The sequence below is a fragment of the Brassica oleracea genome, chromosome C4 (genome assembly GCF_000695525.1).
Source record: "Brassica oleracea var. oleracea cultivar TO1000 chromosome C4, BOL, whole genome shotgun sequence".
NCBI lineage: Eukaryota > Viridiplantae > Streptophyta > Magnoliopsida > Brassicales > Brassicaceae > Brassica > Brassica oleracea.
This window is the reverse complement of record NC_027751.1, coordinates 1,830,770-1,857,466: the sequence shown is the minus strand read 5'-3', so window position 1 is coordinate 1,857,466 and position 26,697 is coordinate 1,830,770. Positions and strand designations below refer to the sequence as shown.

At 35.1% G+C, this 26,697-nt stretch overlaps 5 protein-coding genes across 6 annotated transcripts; 1 reads left to right on the top strand and 4 right to left on the bottom strand.

Moving 5' to 3' along the window:
• Window positions 1-1,052: 1,052 nt before the first annotated feature.
• On the top strand, window positions 1,053-7,736 carry LOC106342315 (villin-2). 2 transcript variants are annotated; one of them, XM_013781204.1, is made up of 25 exons: window positions 1,053-1,212; window positions 1,345-1,396; window positions 1,803-1,877; window positions 1,986-2,085; window positions 2,184-2,252; window positions 2,328-2,564; window positions 2,650-2,827; window positions 3,045-3,177; window positions 3,252-3,411; window positions 3,490-3,640; window positions 3,731-3,831; window positions 3,922-4,080; window positions 4,516-4,584; window positions 4,661-4,729; window positions 4,813-4,950; window positions 5,031-5,159; window positions 5,233-5,380; window positions 5,482-5,492; window positions 5,573-5,713; window positions 5,800-5,925; window positions 6,023-6,085; window positions 6,200-6,301; window positions 6,622-6,877; window positions 6,951-7,162; window positions 7,256-7,736. In XM_013781204.1, exons 3-25 carry the CDS (start codon window positions 1,822-1,824, stop codon window positions 7,367-7,369), a joined length of 2,922 nt encoding a protein of 973 aa, XP_013636658.1. In that variant the 5' UTR covers window positions 1,053-1,212; window positions 1,345-1,396; window positions 1,803-1,821; the 3' UTR covers window positions 7,370-7,736. The 2 variants fall into 2 exon arrangements, with proteins under 2 accessions (XP_013636658.1, XP_013636659.1); XM_013781205.1 differs by having other exon boundaries at window positions 1,082-1,212; window positions 1,369-1,396.
• Window positions 7,737-8,896: 1,160 nt separating this feature from the next.
• Window positions 8,897-9,443, bottom strand: LOC106340928. The gene has a single exon (XM_013779753.1). It carries the CDS (start codon window positions 9,407-9,409, stop codon window positions 9,017-9,019), a length of 393 nt encoding a protein of 130 aa, XP_013635207.1. The 5' UTR covers window positions 9,410-9,443; the 3' UTR covers window positions 8,897-9,016.
• Window positions 9,444-11,715: 2,272 nt separating this feature from the next.
• Window positions 11,716-12,259, bottom strand: LOC106341314. The gene has a single exon (XM_013780106.1). It carries the CDS (start codon window positions 12,242-12,244, stop codon window positions 11,852-11,854), a length of 393 nt encoding a protein of 130 aa, XP_013635560.1. The 5' UTR covers window positions 12,245-12,259; the 3' UTR covers window positions 11,716-11,851.
• Window positions 12,260-15,496: 3,237 nt separating this feature from the next.
• LOC106341123 lies at window positions 15,497-16,088 on the bottom strand. Its single transcript, XM_013779944.1, has one exon. The coding sequence runs from the start codon at window positions 16,075-16,077 to the stop codon at window positions 15,685-15,687; it is 393 nt and encodes a 130-aa protein (XP_013635398.1). The 5' UTR covers window positions 16,078-16,088; the 3' UTR covers window positions 15,497-15,684.
• Window positions 16,089-17,213: 1,125 nt separating this feature from the next.
• Window positions 17,214-23,221, bottom strand: LOC106337818. Its single transcript, XM_013776932.1, has 5 exons — window positions 23,014-23,221; window positions 22,674-22,854; window positions 20,162-22,493; window positions 18,181-18,241; window positions 17,214-17,803 (listed from the first exon to the last, which is right to left on the bottom strand). Exons 1-5 carry the CDS (start codon window positions 23,219-23,221, stop codon window positions 17,214-17,216), a joined length of 3,372 nt encoding a protein of 1,123 aa, XP_013632386.1.
• Window positions 23,222-26,697: the final 3,476 nt, after the last annotated feature.

Here is a 26,697-nt window from a genome sequence, read left to right as displayed (position 1 = left end):
TTAATTATGATCGTATTCTTTTATTATATCAATCGTGCAAATTCACATGCTACAACAAGACACCCTGTCATGCTGCAATGGTGAAATGATGAGACCAATCTCTCCATCAACAACATATACATGATATATCTTATTTATTCTCATAAGATTTTTTCTTTTTCCAACATTCTATGATATACTGATGTTCTAAAACTCCTTCTTGATGGTGTCTAGACGTCATATATGTGGCAAATTGACTATTAACGAAACAATTTTTTTAAAAAGATATATTTTTTAAAAAAAAATCAGTATAAACGCCATCTAGACAGTAATCCTTTTTGAATCATATAATTACCATTTGACGATTTTTTGAACAATATAATACTTAGGCCTAATAATACTCATTTAAATAGTGTTTAATTAAAAAATCTATCCAATCTTAACCTACATAGCCATGTATTAAAGGCCAATCCCAAGATATACACCTTCCGTTTCATTATAAGTGTCACTTACACATTTTTCACACATATTAAGAAAATGATTAAAATGTATTTATATTTTTATTAATTACGTCTAATTGACCAATAATATTTGAGATAAATAAGTTTGCTTAATAGATCAATACATTTTACAATTAATATTCAGCTAAAAAAAAAATTGCATTGAAAATCTAAAACGATATTTTTTATGTAATAAAAAAAAAGAAGCTAAAATGATACTCTTTAAAAACAGAGGGAATATAAAATTTAAAACATCTTAAGATAAATTCTAATTTTTTTTACAATATAAAATCTACAAGACATAAATATATTAACTCTTTAAATTTAGGAGTAAGACTAATGTTTAATTACTAATCCACCAATAGTATTTACTAAAAGATTTTTTTACCAGTTTAGAAATAAACATTAATGAAAATAGCTCCAAATAAGTCTATATACTCTCCCCAAAATTGAAAACATGGGTTAAATTCGGGTTTAATGTTTTAATTTGTGTCTTTGTGTGGTGGTAAATAAAAATGAGAAAAAAATGAAAAGCCAACATTGGTCGGTGTAATAACGACCGGATCTTATTCCTCTGCCTTAAATTTGACAGTCTCTTAACGTCTTTTCTCAAACCTCTCGTCTTCTCCTCCTTCTTTCTTCTTCTTCTTCGCCTCGTCGTCGGCAATATTATTCATCTCTCTCTCTACTGTAAATCTACGAGACAAAAACGTTCGGAAAAGAATTAAAAAAGGTAATAACACAGCTCACACATAATACACTTTCCAAATAATAATTCATTTCCCTTTCCTTTTCTTCTTCTTCTTCTTCTTCTTCTGTCTAATTCATTTTTTTCTTGTTCTGTTCTTCCTTTTATTTTTTGAAGCGCCGGTTCTCCTTCATCTCTTAGTGCCTGCCACACACAGATCTCTCTACAGGTACCGTCTTTCAATCCCGATCCATGTTTGACTAATGCGGATCATTTGAATCTTCGTCCCACGCTCTGTTTTTTTTTTGTGCCTTTGATTCTCGATCTGCTCAAATCGTTTCAAATTTTCTCTTCTGCATATCTAATTACGTAAAGTCTCGATTTTTCTTTGTGGGTATTATGAATCAACCTCTGTAAATCGCCAAAGTTTCGTTTTTTTTCTTTTTAAATCTATGATCGAGTTTTTTGATAATTTTCACTGATGATCGATCTATGCTAGACTTTTTACCCTTATTTAATGAATTAAACTTTTATTTAATGAATGTTGAGTGATGAGATACGCTTATTATTCACCATCCACATTTATATTGAGCCAATGACTTTGGTTGATGATCAGCTTCATTTTGCGTATGTAGATTTTGAGCGTTGTACGACATGTCTGGGTCAACGAAAGTACTGGATCCTGCCTTTCAAGGAGCTGGACAGAAACCGTATTTGCTTCTCTTCTATTGATTTTAATATTAGTATTAGATTCTGAATGTTTGCCACTGTATGAGGATGATGTTGAACACTTTTAAACATTTCTTTTTTTAATCTAGAGGAACTGAAATATGGAGAATCGAGAATTTTGAGGCTGTTCCAGTGCCAAAGTCTGAGCATGGGAAGTTCTATATGGGAGACACTTACATTGTCTTGCAGGTTTGTAATCTCTTCTTGACAAAACCAGAGTAACTATGATTGAGAAATGTGCTGTCCTTTTTGTTATATTCATTCAATCACTTTGTGTTATGTTTCAGACCACACAGAACAAAGGAGGTGCTTATCTGTTTGATATTCATTTCTGGATTGGGAAAGACACTAGTCAGGTACCTTTTGTTCAAGACTCTTGTTGTTTTTGGTTGATGTTGGTTATTAACTAACTTGTGGGTTGATGGATTCAGGATGAAGCTGGAACAGCAGCTGTTAAGACAGTTGAACTCGACGCGGTTCTCGGAGGCCGAGCTGTCCAACACAGGGAGATTCAAGGTCACGAGTCTGACAAATTCTTGTCTTACTTCAAGCCATGTATTATACCTTTAGAAGGTGGTGTTGCCTCTGGCTTCAAAACACCTGAAGAAGAGGTGTTCGAAACAAGGTTATACACCTGCAAAGGCAAACGTGCAATCCGTTTGAAGCAGGTTTAAAAACTAGTTCACTCTCTTTTGCATCACAAATACATTTACTTTTTTTTTTACCTTATGTTCTTTGTCTTTGTGTTTGTAGGTTCCTTTTGCCCGCTCATCGCTGAATCATGATGATGTGTTTATCTTGGATACCAAGGAAAAGATCTACCAGTTCAACGGTGCTAATTCAAACATCCAGGAGAGAGCCAAAGCTTTGGAAGTTGTTCAGTATTTGAAAGACAAGTATCATGAAGGAACTTGTGATGTTGCTATTGTTGGTAAGCTGCATTGCATCTTCTTCCTTTGTTTCCCCTTGATGTTGCTATCTAAAATAACTAATATATTAAAGTTATATGAATCCCATTCAGATATTTAATCAGTTTTGGTTCGGGTTCGGTACTACTTTTTGGATTAGATTCATTTCGGTTTTTCGGATCCGGATATTTTGCCCGGCCTATCGAAACTTAATGTTTATTTTATCTCATTGCTTAACAGATGATGGTAAGTTAGATACAGAATCAGATTCTGGTGAGTTTTGGGTCCTCTTTGGTGGTTTTGCTCCAATAGGAAGGAAAGTTGCTAATGATGATGATACTATCCCTGAGTCAACTCCACCTAAGCTTTACAGGTACTTATATCTTTTGCACTAGTGTCTATATTATGATAGATGTATTTGTCATGTTGTTACTCTTTTTTGTTTAGCATCATTGATGGTCAGATGGAAGCTATAGACGGTGATCTAACCAAATCTATGCTGGAGAACACTAAGTGTTACCTCTTGGACTGTGGTGCTGAGGTTTTTATCTGGGTTGGCCGAGTAACTCAAGTGGATGAGAGGAAAGCTGCTAGTCAATCTGTTGAGGTAAAAAAAAAAAGTGGAACATAATCATAATCTAATCTCAATCATGGCTTCTCACTTCTTTTTACCTTTCATCTCCAGGACTATCTTGCTAGTGAAAACAGGCCAAAGGCGACACGTGTCACACGTGTCATCCAAGGCTATGAGTCTCACTCTTTCAAGTCTAACTTTGACTCTTGGCCATCTGGCTCAGCCGCTCCTAGTAATGAAGAAGGACGAGGAAAAGTCGCTGGTAAAAATAAAACACTCTTCAAACTGAAAATTATTAAATAAAAACATTCAGACCTGACTTACTTATTGGTGAACTGCATTGCTTCTCTAGCATTGTTGAAGCAACAAGGTGTTGGGCTCAAGGGGATTGCGAAAAGTGCACCAGTGAATGAGGATATTCCACCTCTTCTTGAAGCTGGTGGAAAGTTGGAGGTCTGTTTTTGTCTTCTTGTCATTTTATTGTACGCATTCTTCTGTGTATTAACTCCATTTTTGATATTTTGTATTATGCTTATGTATTAGGTTTGGTATGTTAATGGCAAAGCCAAGACTCCGTTAGCTAAAGAAGATATTGGGAAGCTCTATTCTGGGGACTGCTATTTGGTCCTTTATACTTATCACTCTGGTGATAGGAAAGACGAGTTTTTCTTGTGCTGCTGGTTTGGAAAGAATAGTACTCAGGTAACTTAATGTACATCATGGCAGAAATATACAAAGCCAATGTTTATACTTCTATATATTGGATAAATTATCAGAATTAGATATACAAGACAGAAATTAGACAAATTTGGAGATTTGTACTAACATTATTACGTAATTTAACAGATTTAGATCGATTCTAACCAATTTAAATCGATTTAGAATGGTTTAAATTAATTTAGAATGGTTTAAACCGATTCGAGTCTTTTATATCGGATTTAAGAAAATCATTTCGGCTAGGACTGATTTAGAATCATGGTTTGGCATGTCTAAGTTTCTTTGTACTACATATGAGTACTGAGAGTAACCATTAAATTCTGCAGTTTTGCCTCAAAAGTTATTGGTTCCTGGTGTTAGTAGTTGTAGTGTTATCTCAGCTCTATGAACATAATGTTATTTGGCTTCTCCCTTATCCAGGAAGACCAAGAAACAGCACTTAGACTGGCGAGTACAATGTCAAACTCGTTGAAGGGAAGACCTGTGCAGGTACAATGTTTATTATTACTAACATTAATGATGATTATTACTAGAAAGATAGATAAATGACTGGTTCTTCTTGCAGGGACGTATCTACGAAGGTAAAGAGCCTCCACAGTTTGTTGCTCTGTTCCAGCCTATGATTATCCTAAAGGTAATTTGTAATGATGTTTACAAGATGATGAATGTCTAGGAAGAGAAAACACAGTGATTAATATGATTTGAGTGGAGTTTTAGGGTGGTTTGAGCTCTGGGTACAAGAACATGGTGGAAGAGAAAGGTTCAGCAGATGAAACCTACACACCAGACCTGATTGCACTGATTCAAGTATCTGGAACTGGAGTTCACAATCATAAGGCACTTCAAGTTGAACCGGTAACTTGAACTATATTCTTTTTCTAAGTTCTGTATTAACGCTTTAACTAATAATTTTGTTTTTGTGATACTTAATTTAGGTGGCAACATCTTTAAACTCTTATGAGTGCTTCCTACTGCAATCTGGTACTTCCATGTTCCTATGGCATGGAAACCAAAGTGCGCATGAACTGCTGGAACTGGCTGCTAAAGTTGCTGAGATCTTGAAGGTTAGTTTCATATCTTATTGTGGCCTCTATAGTTTTTTAATATATTAATCTTCTTCTCGTTTTGGTAAGCCAGCCTGGGATGACTCTTAAGCATGCCAAAGAAGGAACAGAGAGCTCAACCTTTTGGTTTGCACTTGGAGGAAAGCAGAACTTCACCAGCAAGAAGGCAGCATCTGAGACTGTCAGAGATCCTCACTTATACTCGTTTTCTATCAACAGAGGTAAAAATATAAATTAGGATGAAGATAGTTGTGATCTTTATTTTCACATTTCTGTATTCTAATTCTTTTCTTTAAAATGTGTCTGCATGTATCCCCCACAGGAAAGTTTCAGGTGAGTTATTAACGAAACTACACAACTTTCTTGATTCGAGATGTATATATTTTTTTATAACGAGATGATATCTGCAACAGGTTGAAGAGATCTACAACTTTGCTCAAGATGACCTCTTGACTGAGGATATATATTTGCTTGACACTCATGCTGAAGTTTTTGTCTGGGTTGGTCAATGTGTTGACCCCAAGGAGAAGCAAACTGTGTTTGAGATTGGCCAAGTAACTCTAACTCCTCCTTATCAACTTTGCTTCTCTCTGTCTCTCCTTTTTAGTACTGTTTGCTCAATGCTATATTTTATGTGTAGAAATACGTTGAACGTGCTGGATCCTTGGAAGGCTTGTCTCCTAAAGTTCCACTATACAAAGTCACCGAAGGGAACGAACCATGCTTCTTCACCACTTACTTTTCTTGGGACTCCACTAAAGCTATTGTAAGTTTAGTGTGATGAAGAGTGATTTGAGTAACTCTGATTTGTTCCTAGTGGCTTTTAGTTTACATTTTGCTCTTCTTCTCTCCTGTGACGTTAGGTTCAAGGAAACTCATTTCAGAAGAAAGCAGCCTTGTTATTTGGCACTCACCACGTTGTGGAGGTACTAGACTTTTTGCTTTTACTATTTCTCTGGTGCTTAAGGCAATGGAAAAGCGCTCTTGTTGCTTGCTCTGGCTTCTTGGTCATGATATGTTTTATTCTTGTGTTGTTGCAGGATAAGTCTAGCGGTGGGAACCAAGGACTAAGGCAAAGAGCTGAAGCACTAGCTGCCTTAAACTCTGCATTTAATTCTTCTGGTAGCAAGCCATCATATTCGGTAAATGTCTATCTAAAGATATTAGCATTTCAGTCTTGTACAAAGCAATCTATGACCATTTAGCTGATGAAGCATCTATCTGGTTAGAATCTAGACACAGTTCTAAACATTTAAGCCAAAAGACCCGTTTTAGATCTTACTAAATCTAGACAATGAGTTACAAGGCTGTTGGGGTCTAGACTAAGCTCTGCTTGAACACAACAATGAGGTTCATATTTGCCTGTTTTAGTCAAGCACTCAAGCCTAACTCGTCACAGAGTAATTTTAAGAACGTTTAGCTTTGATAAGTGAACTTATATAGTAATCCGTTTTAACTGCAGAGCCAGGACAGATCAAGCGGAAGTCAAGAGGGCCCAAGACAAAGAGCTGAAGCTTTAGCCGCCTTGACATCAGCGTTCAATTCTTCTGGACCATCATCTAAATCTCCTCCACCACCGAGGCCAGCGGGAACGAGTCAGGCTTCACAGAGAGCTGCAGCAGTGGCTGCTCTCTCGCAAGTCCTCGTTGCTGAGAATCCGAAATCAACTGATACCTCTCCTACAAGAAGATCCACTAGCTCCAACCCAGCAGATGAGAGTAAGTTTCTCTCCTTTCTTTCACGTTTTTAAAAACTCGATAACACAATTGACTAATCTATCTTCATCCACAGATGAAGAAGCAGATGCTTCAGAAGAAGCTGGTGATGAAACCAAGGTAGAAGAGGAAGTTTCACCTGCAGTAGAAGAGCCAGAAGCAAAGCAGGAGGAAACAGAGGAGCAAGATGATTCTGTTATAGACGCAAGTGGTGCAACTTTCACTTATGAACAGCTGAGAGCTAAATCTGAAAACCCTGTGACTGGAATCGATTTCAAGCAAAGAGAGGTGAGCTGGTTATATAGTTAGTATTATTATAAGCTGAATAACTCTCTTGTCTCCGAACTTACCGTTTTTTTTTTATCATTGCTGTGATCAAAGGCTTATCTATCTGAGGAAGAGTTCCAGAGTGTGTTTGGGATGGAGAAAGAAGCATTCAACAACTTACCTCGTTGGAAGCAAGATCTGCTCAAGAGGAAATTCGACTTGTTCTAGAGACACTCCTACACCAATGCAAAAGAAAAAAAACATCTCAAAGATCCTTTATTACACTCTCCTGAAATTCAGTTTATTACTGAATGGTTTTTTTTATGTGGTCAGTCAATTTGTTGTTGGTTGTTTGAAGAGTGTTTTTTTATTTGTTTCTCTTCAATATTATTTACTTTTGACTCATTTTACTTCTCTGTCATGTGGGTTTGGTTTTGGACTTGGTTCTTGATATTTTCTTACAGAACAATGAGGTGTCTTAATGGCAGATCATATATTGTTTTACCCGGGACAGATTTGTGACTGTGGGATATATCTTTTGATTTGGATATTCCATTGCTGGGATTATTTAAGAACATGTTTATTTGATGATGAAGCTTTGTACATGTTTAAAAGTGGTTTGGTTTGTGTATTATACATAGTTAGCTATGAATTTTCTTTTCTTTTGAAAAAAGGTTTCAATTTACTATGCTTTTTTATTTACCATATACGAATCTTCATACTTACTGATTTACGTTTTGCATGTGCATTACTATATACCAACGTAACTGTTGTAATCTGTCTTAGAGTTTTTTATGATTTTAGTTAGCAATTTTTTTTTTAATTTAGCAATTCCTTCATGGCCTTGTCTTCCTTTTTTTTTGTGTGTTAACTTTCCTTTATCGTGTAGAGAACAATTTATGTACATCCACATCAGTTTTTACTATGTAATCCTTTGCCCTTTATTCAAAAAATATATATATTTAACCGATGTAAAAAGAAGTAGTATTAAACCTTTTTTATCAAAACTAAAAATAACATTTGAAAAGAAACTTTAAAAAAAATGTAATCAGGGTTTATTAAGCAAGAAATAACAAGACTTATAAGAAAGAAACAGAAATAATTAGAAATATTATTCCTTTGAAAAAACCACTGAAAATAGTACACATTCCAGTGAATCAGATCTAAACCTAATTTTAATTATTTTGTTCCAAAGTAAAGTAATTGATAGTATTCAGATATTCACATCTGGACAATAAAACTTTGATCAAGAGTAATAGCTTTTGATTTTAGTTTCCATAATCTTCTCTGTAATGAACATTCCTAAATCACTCAGGAGGATATAAAGATGATTGTTGGATTAGTCTATTTATTATCACGTCAGAGAAATGAATACAATACTTCAGGTTTGGGTCCTTGCCCTTCATGTTTTATGTATTGTTGTACTTTTTTTTGACATCATGTATTGTTGTACTAAATAACTTAATGTTTTTTTTTTTTTTTTTTTGATAATCCAGGGGTTTCCCGTTTCACGGGTCATTCTCCTGGGCCCGGTCAGGCAGCGGTCCACTTCACCTGGGAGGGCTTTACCTGGGCTGTATCGAACCCAATACCGCTTTGGTGTCCAGAAGAGGCAGGGTAGTTTCCGCATGGGGGGGAATCGAACCCGGATGGTGGTTGCCACCACAGGCCCGTCCTGCCACTTGGACTACCTCGTCTGGAGAAAATAACTTAATGTTGCACATTATCATTCAAATCAATTTTTGCATTGACACGAAAATATCTTCTTCTTTTTTTCAATAGCTGTTTCATTTTTCTTTTCGTAACTGGTATTACACATGTTATCTAATTCAAGCATATAAGAAAAAATAACTTTCAAGTTTCTTGATGAAATGATTAACAATCATCGTCATCATCATAATCATGACCACCATAATCTTCACCACCTATTGTATCCAAAATATCTCTAGCTGAGGACGCACCCGACCCGGTGAGCCGGTCTAGCTGATCATCAACCCACCAATCTGTTGACTTTAACTTTTGGCGACCCTTGGATGTGTCAGCAGACTTCATAGCCGGCGACACATGGCAATTGGTATACTTGGAACGCTCATTTTTTCCTGTAAATTTAGAATGCTTGGTAGGTTTTGATGGCACTTTGGTAGATTCTCCTGAACCCGGTGGCGAATCAAGCCGGTTCACGAATTGGTTGGAGGGTCTTGGACTAAATCCTGGCGGATGAATCATCCCGGTCCGAACGAAGCCGTGTTGACGACCTTCCTTTTTCATTTTTGCTTATTTTGCTTTGAGACGTTGATGAATTGTAAAAGTACCAATGCATGTGTGGGTATATTTATAGAGGGACATATAATTGAGGATTATACCAAATATGTTTGGGACACAAGAAAATGCGAATAGTCAAATGCACTTGTTCGCCAAGAAATTAGTATTATATTCTTCTTTTTTCTCCACATTATCTGATAATTTAAAAGTCTTTTTTTTTTTGGTTATCTTTCTAAAGATGTCCACATCATGTTTTCTGTTCTATCCTAAAGCTCCAAATTTTGTTTCATTTACTGTCAAACACGTTTCGCAACATACTAAACCCCCAGCTAGAACTTTAGCCCCAAGAAACAAAGATCTAAGAAAGAAAGAACCCAATCAAAAGTTCTATGGTAACAAAAGAGATAATGAGGTCGAAAGTTATGGACATAGCAATCAGAAAGAAGGAAAACAAGGTTTACATCTTTGGTATGATGCAATATGATACTGAAAAACATTGTTCATCTTGGAGATTTTGGACCTCATTTTGTTTATAAGTGGCTGGTTTATGTAAACATGATACTGAAAAACATTATTATTCATCGTGAAAATGGTCAGTAAACTCTAAAAAGAAGATGTACATCTATCGTTTGATGCAACAACAATATCCATATTGTGGAGATTTTGGAACACATTCTCCTCCAATATACTTCTTCTTGTGCTTTCCCGTCTTTAGACACTTAACGAAGCATTCATGAGTTCCGGACTTTCCCACCTTACAAAAATCATCATAAATGCATTCTCCATATTTGGTTGTCTTACTCACTGCACATATAAACACAACTAAGGTTAAGGCAATAATCATATAGACCATGTCCATATAATATTTATTTTCTTTTGGTAAACTAAGGGGGTTATTCGTTTAAGAATTTTTATAGAATTATAAAATTTTAAGAATTCATGGTTATTGGTTTATGGATTTTAAAAATCTTTCCAAAATCCATTGTTATTGGTTTAAAAACTTCTAAATTCTATTCAAATCCTTTGTTATTCAAAAAGTTTAGTTTTTATTGATTTTGCTATTCTATTAAATTCTATGGTTATTGGGAACTAAATTCTTTATATTTTTACTCATAAGCTAGACTTTGAAAATAGCATGTCTACTCATAAGATTTCTGAAATCTGTGTACTAATAAATACATTCCCACACTTTATGATATTTTTTTTGTTTGACATGTGATTTTCAGAAGATCTTTTTGTCGGTAAGGTTCGTATTTGGTGTTTTCTAACATAATTTTTCGTTTGTATGAGTGGTGTCTCAAAAAAAATGTCAATGAAAACAAGACTGTTAAAAATATGTCATCTAGTATGAAGATAAAAAATGATTATTTTCACAACATAACTAAGAACAAACCATGCTTAACACAAATAACCAATATCATAAAACGCATTTGTCTATGTAAACACACCAAACGATAATATAATAGTGTCTCATCGAAATTCATTGTTGAAAATTTCAACAACTTTTTTTGTACCTTAGAAGAAAAAACTTTTTGAAAAACTATATTGTGCAAATTATTAATAATCAATAATAATCTATAGAAATCAATACAAAATATTTGATAGAAATTAGAAAACATTTGTGAAATCTACTAAACTTTTAAAAATCTGTCAACTTCTAAAATCACTCAACTCTTTCCAAATTATGGTTCCAATAACCCCTAAAGTTCTTACACATCCATATAAATGGCTATCACGGATTCTATCACATGTGTTTTTTTTTTACAAAAAAAGCAAGTTGTTCATATACTGCTTTCAAAATGTTCAAAGATAACTAAGATATAACAATTTAGTCAAAAAAAAAAAACTAAGATATAACAAAATAAATAAAGAAATATTCAGTAAGAATCATTATACCTGACTCGGCCAGAACGTTGTAGTTGGATGAAATTGCCAATGTTATTACCAAGAAAAGAGTGATTGAGATTTTGGTGATTTCCATTATAATTTTCGTAGTTTTTTTCTATTGAGAAGAAAAGTTTTTCTATGATTTTTTGTTGGTGAAGAGCTCTATTTATATGAATTTTTCATTCTCTTCTTAGTAACCGATAATTTATTTTATTTTAACCATCATGAATCTCCCATACATATATTTGTACCTTTTTTTGTTGGCATAAATATTTGTACGTTTTGCATGTATGGTTCTGTTTAAATGCGGATTACTGTAAATACAATAATGCGGTCAAAGATATGATTATGATACTATGACCCATTATCATTCTAATCAAAATTTGCATTGACTCGACTACTGTATATAACATTTTTCCCCGAAGCTATGACATTTGTTTTCTTTTTGTTTCCGTGACCAGTATTACAAATGTTCTCTAAGTCAAGCATATAAGAAAAATAACAACTTTCGAATTTCTTAATGAGATTATTAACAATCATCATCATTTTTCTTTTTGAACACTAATAATCATCATCATAATCATAAACATGACCACTATAATCTTCACCACATGATGTATCCAAAATATCACTAGCAGAGGAGGAGTCCGACCCGATCAGCTGGTTTAGCTTACCCTCAACCCACCAATCGGTCGACTTTAACTTTTGGCCACCCTTGGATGTATCGGCAGACTTCATAGCCGGTGACACGTGGCATTTACTGTACTTGGCACGGTCAAATTTTCTTGTGGATTTTGAATGATTGGTAGGCTTTGATGGTACTTTGGTAAATACTCCAAAAGCGGGTGGTGAATCAAGCCGATTCACAAATTTATTGGAGGGACTCGGATTAAATCCCGACTGGTGAATCATCCCGGTCCTAACGAAGCTGTGTTGACGACCTTCTCTCTTCATTTTTGCTTATTTTGCTTTGAGATTTTGATGAATTGTAAAACTACCAAGCATGTGTGGATATATAGAGGGACATATAATTTAGGATATGTTTGTGACACAGGAAAATGCGAATAGTCAAATGTCCTTGTCTGCTTTTTGTTTTTTTTTCTCGACATTATTGAGGATCAAATTAAGGTCTTTCTTTTGGTTGCTCTTCCTAATGTTGTCTACATCTTGTTTCGTGTTCTAGCCTAATAAGTTAAATGTCATAATATAGGGTAAGAATTGAGGAAAGCCACTAGCCTTTTATAATTCCAGTCCTGAGTTATCAAGTCTTTTATCAAAAATTATATATGTCTCATATCATTTTACTAATTTTTAAATGTTTTAAATTTCAAAACTATTTAAAATAATATTTTTAAAAAATATATATACAGTAACACTTTTAATAATAAAATTTAAATATACAAATAACACAAAATTATAATCTAACAACCTAAATTAACAAATCATACATAAACTACCAAATCCTAAATTAACAAATCCTAATTTAATATACAAATAACACAAAACTATAATCTAAATTTCTAATATAAAAACCTAAACTAAAAGTTTTAGATGTACAAATAACACAAAGTACAATCTAAAGACCTAAACTAACTAACAATATATTAAATCTCTTATGATGAAGCTACCAAGCTTTGCTTCATTTAACAAAGATCTAAGAAAGAACGAACCCAATAAATTTTGGGTGCCTCATGTAATAAATTTTATGTTAAATGGGTTTTTTTTTTAATTTTCACTGAATATATGAAAAACCCATTAAAGTTGAGAACCATCAATAAAGAAAAATATATATTTTTTAAACAACATGATACTAAAATAACATTATTTATATGGTGCAACAACAATATCCATATTCTGGATTTTTTGGAATACATTTTCCTCCTGTGTACTTCTTATTCTTCTTAGAACACTTAACGATGCATTCATGAGTTCCGGACTTTCCCATCTCACAAAGCTCCTCATAAATGCATTCTCCATAGTTTGTTGTCTTACTGACTTCACCTTTACACAACCAAGGTTAATTAAGATTATAATCATATATACCATATCCAAATAATAGTTGTACTTCTTTTGACAAATCAAAGTTCTTACACATCCATATACATGGTTATCGCAAATTCTATCACATATACATATATATATATATATACATATATAATAAGTTCTGCTTTCAAAATGTTCAAAGATTAAAAAAAAAAAACTAATAATGAAATTTTCTGGGAAGAATGATTATACTTGATGCGGCCAGAACTTCACAGTTGGATGAAATTGCCAATGTCATTACCAAGAAAAGGGTGATTGACAATTTTGTGATATCCATTGTAATTTTCGTAGTTTTATTTCTGTTGAGAAGAAAATATGTTATGTTTTTCTAGTTATTGATGAAGGGATCTATTTATATGATTTTTCATTCTTTTCTTTTAAAAAGTTTCAAATTACTCTCCAATTTTGTTTTATTTTTTATCATATACGAATCTTTCATATTAGCTGATAGTTGTTTTGGGGAAAAAAACTTTTGACTTTTATATATACAGTACATGTATTTTGTACATGCATGCTTATCTCTATTTTGTGTGGAGTCATGTAAGTAGAATATATACAGCATTTGACCCACCACCAAAAATAAAATAAATATAAATATATATTCAGTCAAAATTTGATGTTAGTGTTACTAATACATGCTTTTGATTGGCAACATGAGTTAATTTTCATTAAAATTTGGGTTAAGAGTGTAATTCAAAAATGTTATCATTCATGAATTAGTCTTAGTGTGAGTTAATGTTTGAATTATAATGTCTTACTAGATTTTGACCCGCGCTTAAAAGCGCGGATTTGTTTTTGAAATTAAATAAATACTTATATAAAATAATATATAAATTTAAACACAATTTATCCGAAACCACGAATCAAATAGAAAAAAAAAACAAAACTTAATTGAACTAAATTCCAGAAATAACCAACCAGATCAAATATATTTGGAACCGATAGTAGCAATGTTTTATTTAAGATATTAGTAACGTTTTCTATCCGGTTTGGATCCGCGGTGGAACCGATAAATTTGGTGGCAGTATATAATATGTACTGGTCTATATTATTCATGTAGCATTCTAAATTTGGTGGCCATTTTAACATTTTAGTTTGAATGCCTATACATTATTTTGTTTGTATAATACCATAAATACATATTTTCATTCAAAGTGTGTGAGTTGTTCTTTTGATATAATCTAATATAAAAGAGATTTTTAAAATGATATGAGTATTTAGTTAGTATTGATATTATAAAGTAGATAACTTGTGTTTTCTTTAGTGAAATTTAATAAATATATGGATTGTTAGCTATAATGAAATTGAATTTTTCTTATCCTATATTTATATCTTAGTCACCTTATAATGATACACAAGATTTTGATTATAAGGTGTTGTTATGGTTGGTAACCAATAATAAATTGAATATGTGGCGAAAATATTAATTGGAATACATAATTTAGGTTCAAGGCTTTAAGTAGGTGGTCTAAGATAGTGTAGGTGGTCTAATTTGCATTACCCATTTTATATTTAAAGAATTTTTAATTGTTAGAAAAAATCATAACGACACAAAAAAAAATTCCTAAAAAAGATCTTGTTTTAATTGTATTGATTAGATGAAACAAATATAGTTATACCATTTAGTTTGTTAAGTATTGACAAAATTATTTTTAGAGAAATATAAGGTAACATATTATTAGTAAAAATTTAAGATAAGACCAAAATATTATTAGTTAATGAAATGGTCCAACAACCTTGCATAAGTAGATTTTTTAGGATTTTTTCTCTTTTAATAGTATTGATGTTTAAGTTATAATTTTGAGTTATCCCTTTAGAAAATTTAATAAATCAAGTGTTAACTCAAGATCAGGAGAAATGTAATGTGTTAAGGTTTGAGTTAGCTTTTTTTTTGGTTTTCTACTAATAAACCCACGTTCGTTTTTCATTATTTTAAACATATTATTTTAATACATCTTATAGTTGTGTACATATTAAAATTTTATATTAATTAGTAAAATATTCTTAATAATTTTATATAACTATCTACTTGGTAGTCAAATTTTTTAACAATTTTTTTTTTATTTCATTCTAATTATTTAAACAAAAAATTCATATATTTTTATTTATTAATTTTTTTAGGTGATTAAATTTTTATTAATAATAATTTTTTTTATATAATACACACTATAACATATACATCAAATTTGCTACCAGTCAATTTTCATATTTTTACACTAAACTCACTATCTACCACATAATTTTCGCTAGCTGTTTCATTTGTTTTTTTCGCGTAACTTGTTTTAAAAATATTATCTAACTCAAACATATATATAAGAAAACAACAACTTTCGAGTTTCTTGATGAATTGATTAACAATCATCGTCATTATCATAAACATGACCCCCATACTCTTCACCACATAATGTATCCAAAATATCTCTAGCAGAGGACGCATCCGACCCGGTGAACCGGTCTAGCTTACCCTCAACCCACCAATCTGTCGACTCTAACTTTTGGCGACCCTTAGATTTGTCCGCAGACTTTATAGCCGGCGACACATGGCAATTACTGTACTTGGAACGCTCACGTTTTCCTGCAGATTTTGAATGATTAGTAGGTTTTGATGGCACTTTGGTAAATACTCCAATAGCCGGTGGTGAATCAAGCCGGTTCACGAATTGGTTGGAGGGTCTTGGATTAAATCCCGACGGATGAATCATCCCGGTTCGAACGAAGCCATGTTGACGACCTTCTCTCTTCATTTTTGCTTAGATTGCTTTGAGACTGATGAATTTTAAAATAACCAACGCAGGATTATATATAGAGAGGGACATATACTACGGATCATATGTTTGGGACACAAGAAAAAGCGAATAGTCAAATGTACGGATCATATGTTTGGGACACAAGAAAAAGCGAATAGTCAAATGTACGGATCATATGTTTGGGACACAAGAAAAAGCGAATAGTCAAATGTACTTGTGCACCAAGATAATGATATTTTATCCTGGTCTGTTTTTTGTTTGTTCTCGACATTATCTAAGTATTACCAAGTCAGTTTTGATTGCTCTTCCTAATCTTGTCGACATCTTGTTTTTTCTTCTAGCCTTCCAAGTCAAATGTCATTCTATAGGTTAACATATGAGGAAACCCACTAGCCTTTTTATAAATTAAAGTATAGAGTTATCAAATCTTTTATGTAATGCAAGTTATGAAACTTAAATCATTTTTAGTATTTAGTTATTTACTATATATTTGAATATGAAGTTGAATAATAATGAAAATAGTATAAATTTTATATACCAACAAGGATATATCTAATTATATAAAGTATGGTTTGCTCTCTCATGAGGCATGCCACCTAGGATGTCACGTCAGAAAGTCTAGCTCAGTGAGATCGACATCTGTCCTCTCTCACCAAAACTCACCGTATCACCTATTACTCACAATTTTGCATTTGTAGCAAGCGTCTCTTCTAATTCTTCTTCCATTTCTCCACTCTTGATCATTTATTCCTCTTCTTTAATCCTACTAGTGATGTGTCCGCGCTTCACGCGGATTGTTTGATATTATTTGTTGTTAATTTTGTGGGTTTATTTAGTAGTTAAACATAAATGTAAACAATGAAGATTTTAACATGTAACATGCATTTAACAGTGAATAACTCCTAGGAGTGCTCAGAACAACAGAGCTGCAGGCGCAAAATATGCCAAGCACGGCCTGAATAAAATTAATGCCCGGTATTGACAACTAAACATCTGACTTTAACATAAACTGGATTTCAAGGTTATCAAGTGTGAAGAATTTAAATGTGAAAGGTTATCCAGGCTGCATGTTGGCAGAATTTTTTTTTTTTTTTTTTGTAACACAAACTTCCTTAAATCATCAGAGTATGTGGTTAAACCACTTGATACAAAGCCAAAGCCTGTTTAGCCAAACCATCGTCAACAGAGTTTTTTGCTCTAGGAATCCAAGCAAAATAAACAGTTTCAAAGGCAAGACAGTTAATTCTAATGTCTGAGATGATCGCGTAGATCTCCGGAGGTTCCAACTTCGACCGTAGAGCTTTAATAAGTTGAGCAGAATCCGATTCCAGTCTGATGTGCCGGAGTCCCAGCTCTTTGCATTTCTTAACTGCCTCTCGCATGGCCAAACCCTCCGCGATGAGAGGGGAGCTTACAAAGCAGTTCACCGATTGGAAGTTCAGGGTTTCCCCTGTTTTCCTGATTGACCATCCCAGTCCTGTTGTCCTTGTGTCGATTTTCCAGGCTGCATCAGTTTGAATCACAGCTTCTCGGGGGGAGGTTGTTCGGCTTGCTTGGGGGTGTGGGCTATGTCGCTGTTCCTTGCTCTGCGCGTTGAGCCATTCACGAGCTGCCGCCACTGCGTGGGTGATCACTTCTTCTGCAGTGTACATTTTGTTGTTGAAAATCAATTTGTTACGTGCAGTCCAAAGCGCCCACACTATCCATGGTGCTAGCTGACCGTCTACAATCCCAACCGGTGGCAGGCATGTTGGCAGAATTTACAAAAGAAAAAAGGTGTATGATGATTGGTTTTTAAAAAGGCTTGCATTAATAGTTCAAACATCCACCACAACATCGTGGGTAAAAAACAATAGGGATAAAGGAAAAAAACGAAGTTGCATAGTAGTTTAAACATCAACCACTACATCGAGTCCCTAAACAAAAGGGATAAAGGGAAATACGAAATTGAAAAGAGGGTAAAGCAAAATTTCGAAAATGTTGTAGTTGTTGAAGCTATACAAAGGAGCTTATGCCAAACGTGCTTTCTTGCTTGCTTTCTCATCCAGACCAAGTGGATCTTTAGAAGTAGTTGGCACCGCCGCAACATCGGAATCTTACCATCAGCAGATTGATGGGTCTCCACTCCAGGCAGCTCAGCTACAGGGACATCTGCACCACCCTGTTTATAGCGCAATAAATAGAGCGATTGCATTTTTTTTTGTTAGGAATAGATACTAACATCTATAACAAAGGTTGGCAGAGGTGGGGGTTCTTGCTCAGCAAAAATACATGAAATGGTGAAGGTTTGGTGTTTTGAACTGAAATTGAAGTCTGTTAGCTTGAGCTGGAAATATATATGTAAAATCTTCTATAGCTGCTATGCGGTGATTATTAATCACATATATTTGCAAACGTAGTGAATTTTATAAATATCACATATACACCATTTAGCAATATTGTATATGTTCAAACCCTTAATGAGAAAATGATCCATATATTATATATATACATATATTACAACCATAATAAACTTTGATAAAAACACAGTTTGTTAAAAATCTTTAAAACTAACATCTATACAATACTAAAAGGAGCATATAAACTCCTCTGTTTTGTCGTCTTCTATAGGTTGGTACTAACCTTTCGAAGACTGTTATTCATCTTCTATTAATAATTGATGTTCGAGACATTTTTAAAGATAAGGTATGTAACCAGTTGGGCATAATCGTATAAAAAACTTGTTATCATTTAGACGTCATTGAATTCAGCTCCGCACAATATTGTTTACTGGGAGGCTTTTCTTTTAGTGTTTATCTTCATAATACTGTATTAATTGAAGAAACTACCTATGGAGTTGAATAACGCCACTTACTCCTAGTGATGTTAAATTATTACCAACCACACAGCGCACATAAACCAATAGCATTCGAAGGTTATGCTTCATCGGTGCGGTCATACAACATCAATGTCTTGTTCTCCTCAAGATCCGTTGAAGAGTTTTTTTTTTATGGTATAAGACCCACCCACAACCTTTGACCATCCGAAACAAAAGTCCCCGTTTTCCACCTTCCTAACTTTTCATAGGGTTTACAGCCCAGCTATAATGTACATTAATTATATATACTAGGTCCTCTCTCCGTGCGATGCGCGGAAAAGTGAATTGATAATTAGATTTTGATTATAAGTTTCAATTTTTTTTTTGAAATGAAAGTATCGTATGTTCCAAAATGTCCGAAAAATTGGTGAATATCGAGTTTATCCAATTGTTTAAAATCTAAAAAAGTAGCTAAGTAAAATAGACAATGTAAAAAACAAATTAAATCTTTCGCAGATCAGAAGTTGTTGAGGTTCATAAAAAACAAATGGTCTGAAATTGGTTGAGAATAAGTTAGTTAACATAAGTTTAGGTAAATACAATAGTATTGCTATTTATATGAAAATGTTCCTACCTGGCTTAGCTGAGAGAAAACCTACGTGTAAGTCCCTTCTTTTTTGGCTTGTATTATCGCTTGGTTGATATGTCGGGCATTGCTAATCTGTGAATATAGTATTTTATCAGAAGACCTCGAAAAATGATGGGAGTGAAAACTATAAGTTATTTTAAATTACCTTTGGCGGGAAGAAGGCCTTTGAATATTTCTTTGTAGACTATGTTCTTCACTTTCAGATGTTGGGAATCTTCGGTTTTGATGATCTTTAATCCTGCTTTGCTTGTGACACGTGAGAGGGCCACATAAAGTTGACCATGAGAGAAGACCGGTTTAGGCAGATATAAGATGACCTCTTTTAAACTCTGGGAAAAGTGTGTTGATAGTCGATTTTTGATTATAAATTTCAATGTTTTTGTTTGGAATGGAAGCATTGTGTTTTCCAAAATGTTTGGAAAATTGGTGAATATCGAGTTTATGCAATTGTTTAAAAACAATAAGAGTAGCTAAGTAATCATAAATAATGTAAGAAAGAGATCAAGTCTTTTGAAGATCAGAAGCTGCGTTGTGGACCATAAGAAAAAATAACCTGAAATTGGTTAAGAATAAGTTAGTTAACTTAAATTTAAGTAAATACCAAGCTATGGTTATTTATATAAAAAGATTCTTACCTGGCATAGGAGATACTCAACAGAGTATAATGTATCATTTTGATCTGATGTAGTATTTGATAACTCAAAACTGTCTAAGCTGAAGTAATCTCTTGATACCTTCAAAGAGAACTTGTGGCAGCTATTCCATAGATATGAATGGCTTATCGAAGCTAATACACTATCAGCTCTACTACCTTGTGGAATGACCGGTAGGGTCTGTCTGAAATCACCGCCTAACATAACTGTCTTGCCGCCAAAAGGCTGATTCTTTGCGGGTGGGTTTTTCATAGACATTATGTCCTTCAACGACTTGTCTAATGCTTCGAAAGCATGTTTGTGTGTCATAGGTGCCTCATCCCAAATTATGAGGTCCGTTTCCTCAATTAGTTCAGCCAGCATTGTACCTGGTTTGATGTTGCAGAGCTTATCTTCCTCGAGCTTCAACGGAATATTGAAGCAAGAGTGAGCTGTTCTCCCGTTTGGTAGAAGCAATGTGGCTATTCCCGAAGAAGCAACCGGTAGAACAATTTGTTTTCTTGAGCGGAGTCTGGATATGATAGTCTGGTAAAGGAATGTTTTTCCTGTGCCTCCTGCGCCATATACGAAGAAAATTTTTCCCTCTTTTTTATCAACAGAGTCTAAGACTGAACCATAGATTGCAAGCTGTTCAGCATTGAGTAGGTTGTACTGCTTGTCATGTCTTAGTGTTTCCTCAGCAAGATCGTAATCCATTTCTTGGTTCCACAGACTGTTCCCCAATTCTTTGAGCAAAACAGGGTTGATCTTCGGCATATCTTTAATATCATTTAAGGAGCGATCTTGCATGTGCATCAACTTTTCTACTTCTATCAATGTGTATTGCTCCAGGGTCTTATCGTCCAGTTCCAGATTCGCGTGGCCTAAGATCCTTTGCCTCTTGTGAAGTATGTCCTCGCTCATTGATTTCCATGAGTGTTCCCATAGTCCTTTATGGCTTGCGACGAAGCAATTGTTTAGGAATGTGACGAACAAATCACGAAGCTGGTATGGGGTGGCCGTTCGAGCACCCTCTGACATACTCTCGAGCCATTCAACATCATTATCCAAATAGCCTCGTGCCTGGCAAACTGATTTGAAGTCAGGGTATTTCACGTCGTTGTAAGTTTTTAGCTCGTCATAACTTCTAGGACCCTTAATCTTATTAATGAGGATCCTCAGATAGTATCGATCGCCTGCTGAAGGATGAACAGCTACGACTCGGCCAATGGTTTTTCCTTTTTTACGTTCAGTCCACACCTTAGCACTGTTGTTCCATACAAAATATTCAGGAATCTGCACATATGTCAGTGTCTGCGCAAACGCTGACCTTCTGCATAAAACCATCCATTCAGTGAACATTGTCTTCTCGATACCTGGTTTGCGGATTACACGGCCGAGGTTATCTGTTGATTTAACCGTAATCGTAATATTATGTTCGCCTTCCAAGTGAATGATAAGCTTCTCAACTGATGACTTTCTTTTGTGTATGTGGAATGCGAAAGTCCGCCACATAGACTCACAAGCTGATAAATATCGGGCTTCGATGTAGTCTTGGATCTCATTGCGTTGCCTGACGACTTTTTCCTTTGATCCTCCAGATCCCGTGGCGTCAGATGTAGCTGATGTATTTCCGTTCTCAATAACAGTTGTTTCTCGGTCAACGCCCTTGGTTATGTACTTGAATAAGTATTTCACCGCGCTTGTACGATTACACCATTCAACATTAATATGAGCTTCGTACTTCTTCAGAAGCTTAATGTTATGAGGTACAACAAAAGTGTTGTCTAGTACAGCCCCAGCCTTTACTGTAGACGCATCGTCGTTTCGGCGTCGACGATATAACACATACCCGGATTTGTCAATCGAAGTGTTGTTGTTATACGGCCGAGGATACTTTTTCGTGCAAACATTATTTTCCATACACGGTGACTTCGGATCCAGAAGCCCACATGGACCATGGATCATGTGTTTTGTGACTAAGCTGTAAGCAACTGGGTCTTCCTCTTTGTTTGGGAGCTCGGCCGAAATTATTTTATCCACTTCTTCTGCACTGGGTGTTCTGGTAGAGTTTCCTATCCACAGTAATATATGTGCATGAGGGAGACCTCTCTTTTGGAATTCTATTTGGTGGAGAGCTGCTGTGTATGGCTTGAAGAAAGTTCCTACTTTGAAATCCTTGAGGAGTTGATCTAACTTCATCTTAAAGACTCGACATTCGATGTATGGTCTATCATTCGGAGAATCTCCACCGTATTTCCCAAGATGTTCTTTAATCTCACTCCAGTTAGGATTGGCCGTCATCGTGATAAACAAATCTGGATTTCCATATTCTCTGCAAATAGCCATAGCATCGTGATATTTCTCAACTAAGTACCGGGCCCCCCCAGTGAAACTCGGCGGCAGTATAAATCTCTGACCAATAATTTTAGCATCAGTGTCACCTTTGCTTACAGCATCAAGGACATTGCTATAGAGCTCGGCCCGCAAGATTTCTTGATTATTCCTCGCTCACCTCAATCGATCTTCCTCAATTGTTGTATAAACATCCACAATAAATTGATGGAGGAGACGACCTCCTTTAATCAACGTCATCCCTTGGTTAGGACGTGTTTGAATCTGAGAGGCGTAGTATTGCCGTATAGTTAGGAATTGCCTTGTTCTTGAAGTGCCTGTCTCAAGAAGTAGGGGGATCTCTGGGTGAAACCCATATTCACCATACGGAAACAAAAGAGGATATTGTAAGCTCATGTATAGAGGGTGATCGTCTCGTATCTTCTGCAAAGTGTCAGATTGAAACTGGACCACTATATCTCATTCTCCAATTGTTGATGTTATATCCCCCACGATGAGACCTGCCACCTCGCTTGTACTCGGAAGATTGTATTCTTTCCCCTTCCCTTTATCTGGGAGTAACCTAATAGCAAACTCTGATCCGACGTTTTCGTAGTGGTCTCGTGCACGTCGGAAAATCTTAGCTAAACAATTATGCTCGTCAATCATCTCGATGAGGAGCGCTAGTGTTGAGTCATCGAGATTACCTTCTGCCGAGGTTTGGCCCATCGCATTTAGGCGATTTCTGAGTTCGTTGCTTGTATCAAATATATAAAGCTGCAGATATTCTGGGAGACAGCCTTGTCACGGTATAAGCGAGCCTATTCTGTGGTAGGTTTGACCTTGGATCCGTATAGTATAAAGACCAGGTGCGTGGACCACACTATAATCCATTTTCATTCCAACGGATGTAAAGGCAAGTACAGAATTATAGACTCGGATAGTATCTCGAAACCATATAGTTTGAAGGAGTTTTTCTAAAAGGGCCGGGGGCTGATTGATAGGTGGAAGCCTGATTTGGCAATGGTTACAGCAAATGGTGAAAGTTGGTGCACCTGATTTGTGATCCGTACCGGTGCTTTCAGAAGTCCACATTAACGCACCACATTTTGAGCATGCTACGATTGGGTTTTCATCGAGTTGTGACGTCGAACCTTTTTCTGAAAAATATTTGTTATAAAATGTTAAATTATAGTTTATTTAACATCTTAGGAATTTATCAGAGGTCAAGGAATTATAAAATTAGTTTTTGTAAAAAATCTTATATAGGAGAAGTATGAAGGGGAGGTGGAACAAAACAGTGAAGATTCGCTTTAAAATCGCCATTGATGAGAAGGTAACGGGAAAAAGAAAAATAGAGATCGGAGAAGATGAAGCGGAAGAGTCGGGGGAGAAACTCTACGGTTGAAGACGAAGCAGCTTTGTTTAAATCCACCATTAGAGACGTGATGTAGGGTTCCACCACAATCGTCTAAATCGGCCATTAGAGAGACTGAGATGCAGAAGTCTGTGTGACGATTCCGTTGGTTGGGTTTCGATCAGTCCTTTCGCCTTCTTTCCTCCATCCATCACAGTAAACGAGATAGTAAAAATCAGTGTTTGTATGATTTTCTTAATCTCTAGATTATTTTAAGATTACAAGTTTATACTATGGGATGGATAATGTGAGGAAACCTGTTGTGAATCCTTTTAGCTCGGATTTACCCGGGGATGACGACTCACTAATGTGCCTCAACTAAAGACAAATGTAAGTCAAAACTCTCTCTTACCACATCTATTTGGCTCTAATGATTGGATCAAGATCTCACATTAAATTATCAAAGTTTTGTTGATGATTTAACCCGTGGCTTGGAAAAAGAAAAAAAAAACTAATTCTTTTTGGTGCTTTAGGTTCTTGAGTAATAACTACTTAACAAGTGAAGTTCCTCTATTTGTCCTCAACAGTAGAGCCATGCTGTAAGCAAATAACTACTTACATCCGGGTTCCTGTCTAAGACAAGACATAGTATGTATAATCAAGTGCTTATTGTGTCGTTTCATGATCTGTTTCAGGGTGATTGTTGCTACAAACATTAACCCAAAAATGGTTGGAGGTATTGAGTTGCTTCAGATTATTGAGTATTATCTGATCTTATATATAAAGATTGCTAGACCTCTTTAATACACTGCTCAAACTGTCATTATGTATAGGCCGTTTGTTCCTTAATTCCATGTCGGAAATACACATTTACTAAGACAACGAAACAAATGCAGGAGAACCTGTATTTACAGGTAAGTTAATCGGTTATTTTATATAGATGTGTCTTCATGCATGTAACCCGACTGAGCACTGTGTATATATATAATATAGGTTGGTCGCCAGAGACACTGGTCTTCCATTGGCCGCACCACTCCTGAGAGGGTATGCAAAGGTTGAGCTCCTGACAATAGCTGAGCTCAATAGTTTTGTCATCACTGCACCGTCTCGGGTAAAGTAGCTACCCGTGTTGTTTTAATATTTGGTTGGTGTGATTCTGTCTATAAACCTTATATATAACATGCAGAATATTGAGTTCATATGCACTGGGAGAGTTACTGGCGTCGACCTAGAGAAAGGATGGTGTTACGTCACTTGCTCTGAATGCACCAAAAGCTGCAGCGCACTGACTCCTCATTTGCATGTGTGCGATGCGATAATGCTCATGCTGTTGGTGCTCTCCGGTATGTAACATCGTTTAATATACAATTTTGTTTCTCTTCGTATGTGTATTCATAAGAATCAATATTTTTATTTTGAGAAATGCTTATTTTCTCAGCTACCGAATTGAGATGGACATTGCTGATGATACTGCTGAAGGTTTTTTTGTTTGTTTTGATGATGTAATGACAAAATTACATAACCTCAAAGCAAGTCAAGCTGGTCAAATGTTGGTAAGTTTGAAGTTTGCCTCTTATTGTCTTTATCATCTACTATTTTCTAACACATTTACGATATTTCCTCCGACAAATAGGCTGAAAAAGGTGTGAACCCTGAGGACTCTCGGATGCCTCTGTTTATTACATACATGGAAGGAAAGAAATACGGCGAGCCATCAGACATTCACCATCACACGCATTTTTGATGAACATGATCGTGTGCCCCTCCCTCACTTCGTTGACAATGTAAGTTTAATGGTGCTTATATGTTACACTCTTTGACTATGTGTCTATTTATAACCATCCGACTGTAACAGGGAGGGTACGATGATGATGGTGGCGACATGCCAGGTGATAATCCAATTCCTGCTAAGATCGAATCTGGAGAGAGCAGTGGTGAAGCAGCTTTGAATGGTGGTACGGATACAAATGGTGATGTGTCAAACAAGGTGGCCAATCCAGCTTCGCAGGTTGTCAAGAAGGCGCGTATGGCGTAAGTTAAGATAACAAGATCTTTGAGCGAAGTACTCTCTATCTAGATAATGCTTATGCATGAGCTTTCCTTTTCACGTTTTCGTTTTCTCTACTTTTGACTTTCACCACTTACTACTTAGTGGGTTCTATGTTTGAGTCAAACAAACTTCTTATTTCCTATTAAAAATATATTTAAGCTTCATGATCTGATTCCAAACCATGTGCCTAAATTGACCTCGATGAATACTCTAGAGTTCGAGAAATGGCTTTAGGCTTTATGATCCGACTCCAAACCATGTGCCTAAATTTGACCACTATCAATACACGTAGGGTTTGAATTACGTAAACCCATTTTTCATTTGTTTGAATTAGCAAAACGTGTTTATATAATATATATATATATAGATTTTTATTTATTATTTACTGTGTACAATCTTATTATCGATTGGAGTTTGTATATTATGTTTAATTAACCAATTTCTGCTTAGCATTTAGGTAGTAGATGTGTACATTCTTTCATGTATTCTGAACAAGGTGTCATTTTTTAGGTCTCACCAATATGTTCACGTTTCATGAGAATTCAAACTATTTTCTGGTTAATATTAATGAAAACTCAACTGTAAGTATGGCAATTTGTTTTGGGGAAATAGAGCATTAGCAAAGCATCAAACAACGACAAGATTTCATATAGCCAAAAAGTCTATATGGCATAGAGCATTAGCATTAGGATTACGATTATGCTCTACATTATCCGATCAATATTTAGAGGTTGATTGTTTGTGGTTTTTAAAAGGGTTTTTTGCAAAAGTGACTCAAAACTTGGAGTCAAACAGAAA

Bases quoted from the DNA above. Each gene is read 5' to 3' on its own strand.
- LOC106342315 (XM_013781204.1), top strand. From the start codon at position 1,822: ATGTCTGGGTCAACGAAAGTACTGGATCCTGCCTTTCAAGGAGCTGGA. The intron at 3,832-3,921 runs GTCTGTTTTTGT...CTTATGTATTAG, and splicing joins AAGCTGGTGGAAAGTTGGAG to GTTTGGTATGTTAATGGCAA. The intron at 5,714-5,799 runs GTAACTCTAACT...TTTTATGTGTAG, and splicing joins CTGTGTTTGAGATTGGCCAA to AAATACGTTGAACGTGCTGG.
- LOC106340928 (XM_013779753.1), bottom strand. From the start codon at position 9,409: ATGAAAAAGGAAGGTCGTCAACACGGCTTCGTTCGGACCGGGATGATT.
- LOC106341314 (XM_013780106.1), bottom strand. From the start codon at position 12,244: ATGAAGAGAGAAGGTCGTCAACACAGCTTCGTTAGGACCGGGATGATT.
- LOC106341123 (XM_013779944.1), bottom strand. From the start codon at position 16,077: ATGAAGAGAGAAGGTCGTCAACATGGCTTCGTTCGAACCGGGATGATT.
- LOC106337818 (XM_013776932.1), bottom strand. From the start codon at position 23,221: ATGGGCCAAACCTCGGCAGAAGGTAATCTCGATGACTCAACACTAGCG. The intron at 22,855-23,013 runs GTCTCATCGTGG...GGTTTCACCCAG, and splicing joins GAGTACAAGCGAGGTGGCAG to AGATCCCCCTACTTCTTGAG. The intron at 18,242-20,161 runs GTAAGAATCTTT...CGCTATAAACAG, and splicing joins TTGAGTATCTCCTATGCCAG to GGTGGTGCAGATGTCCCTGT.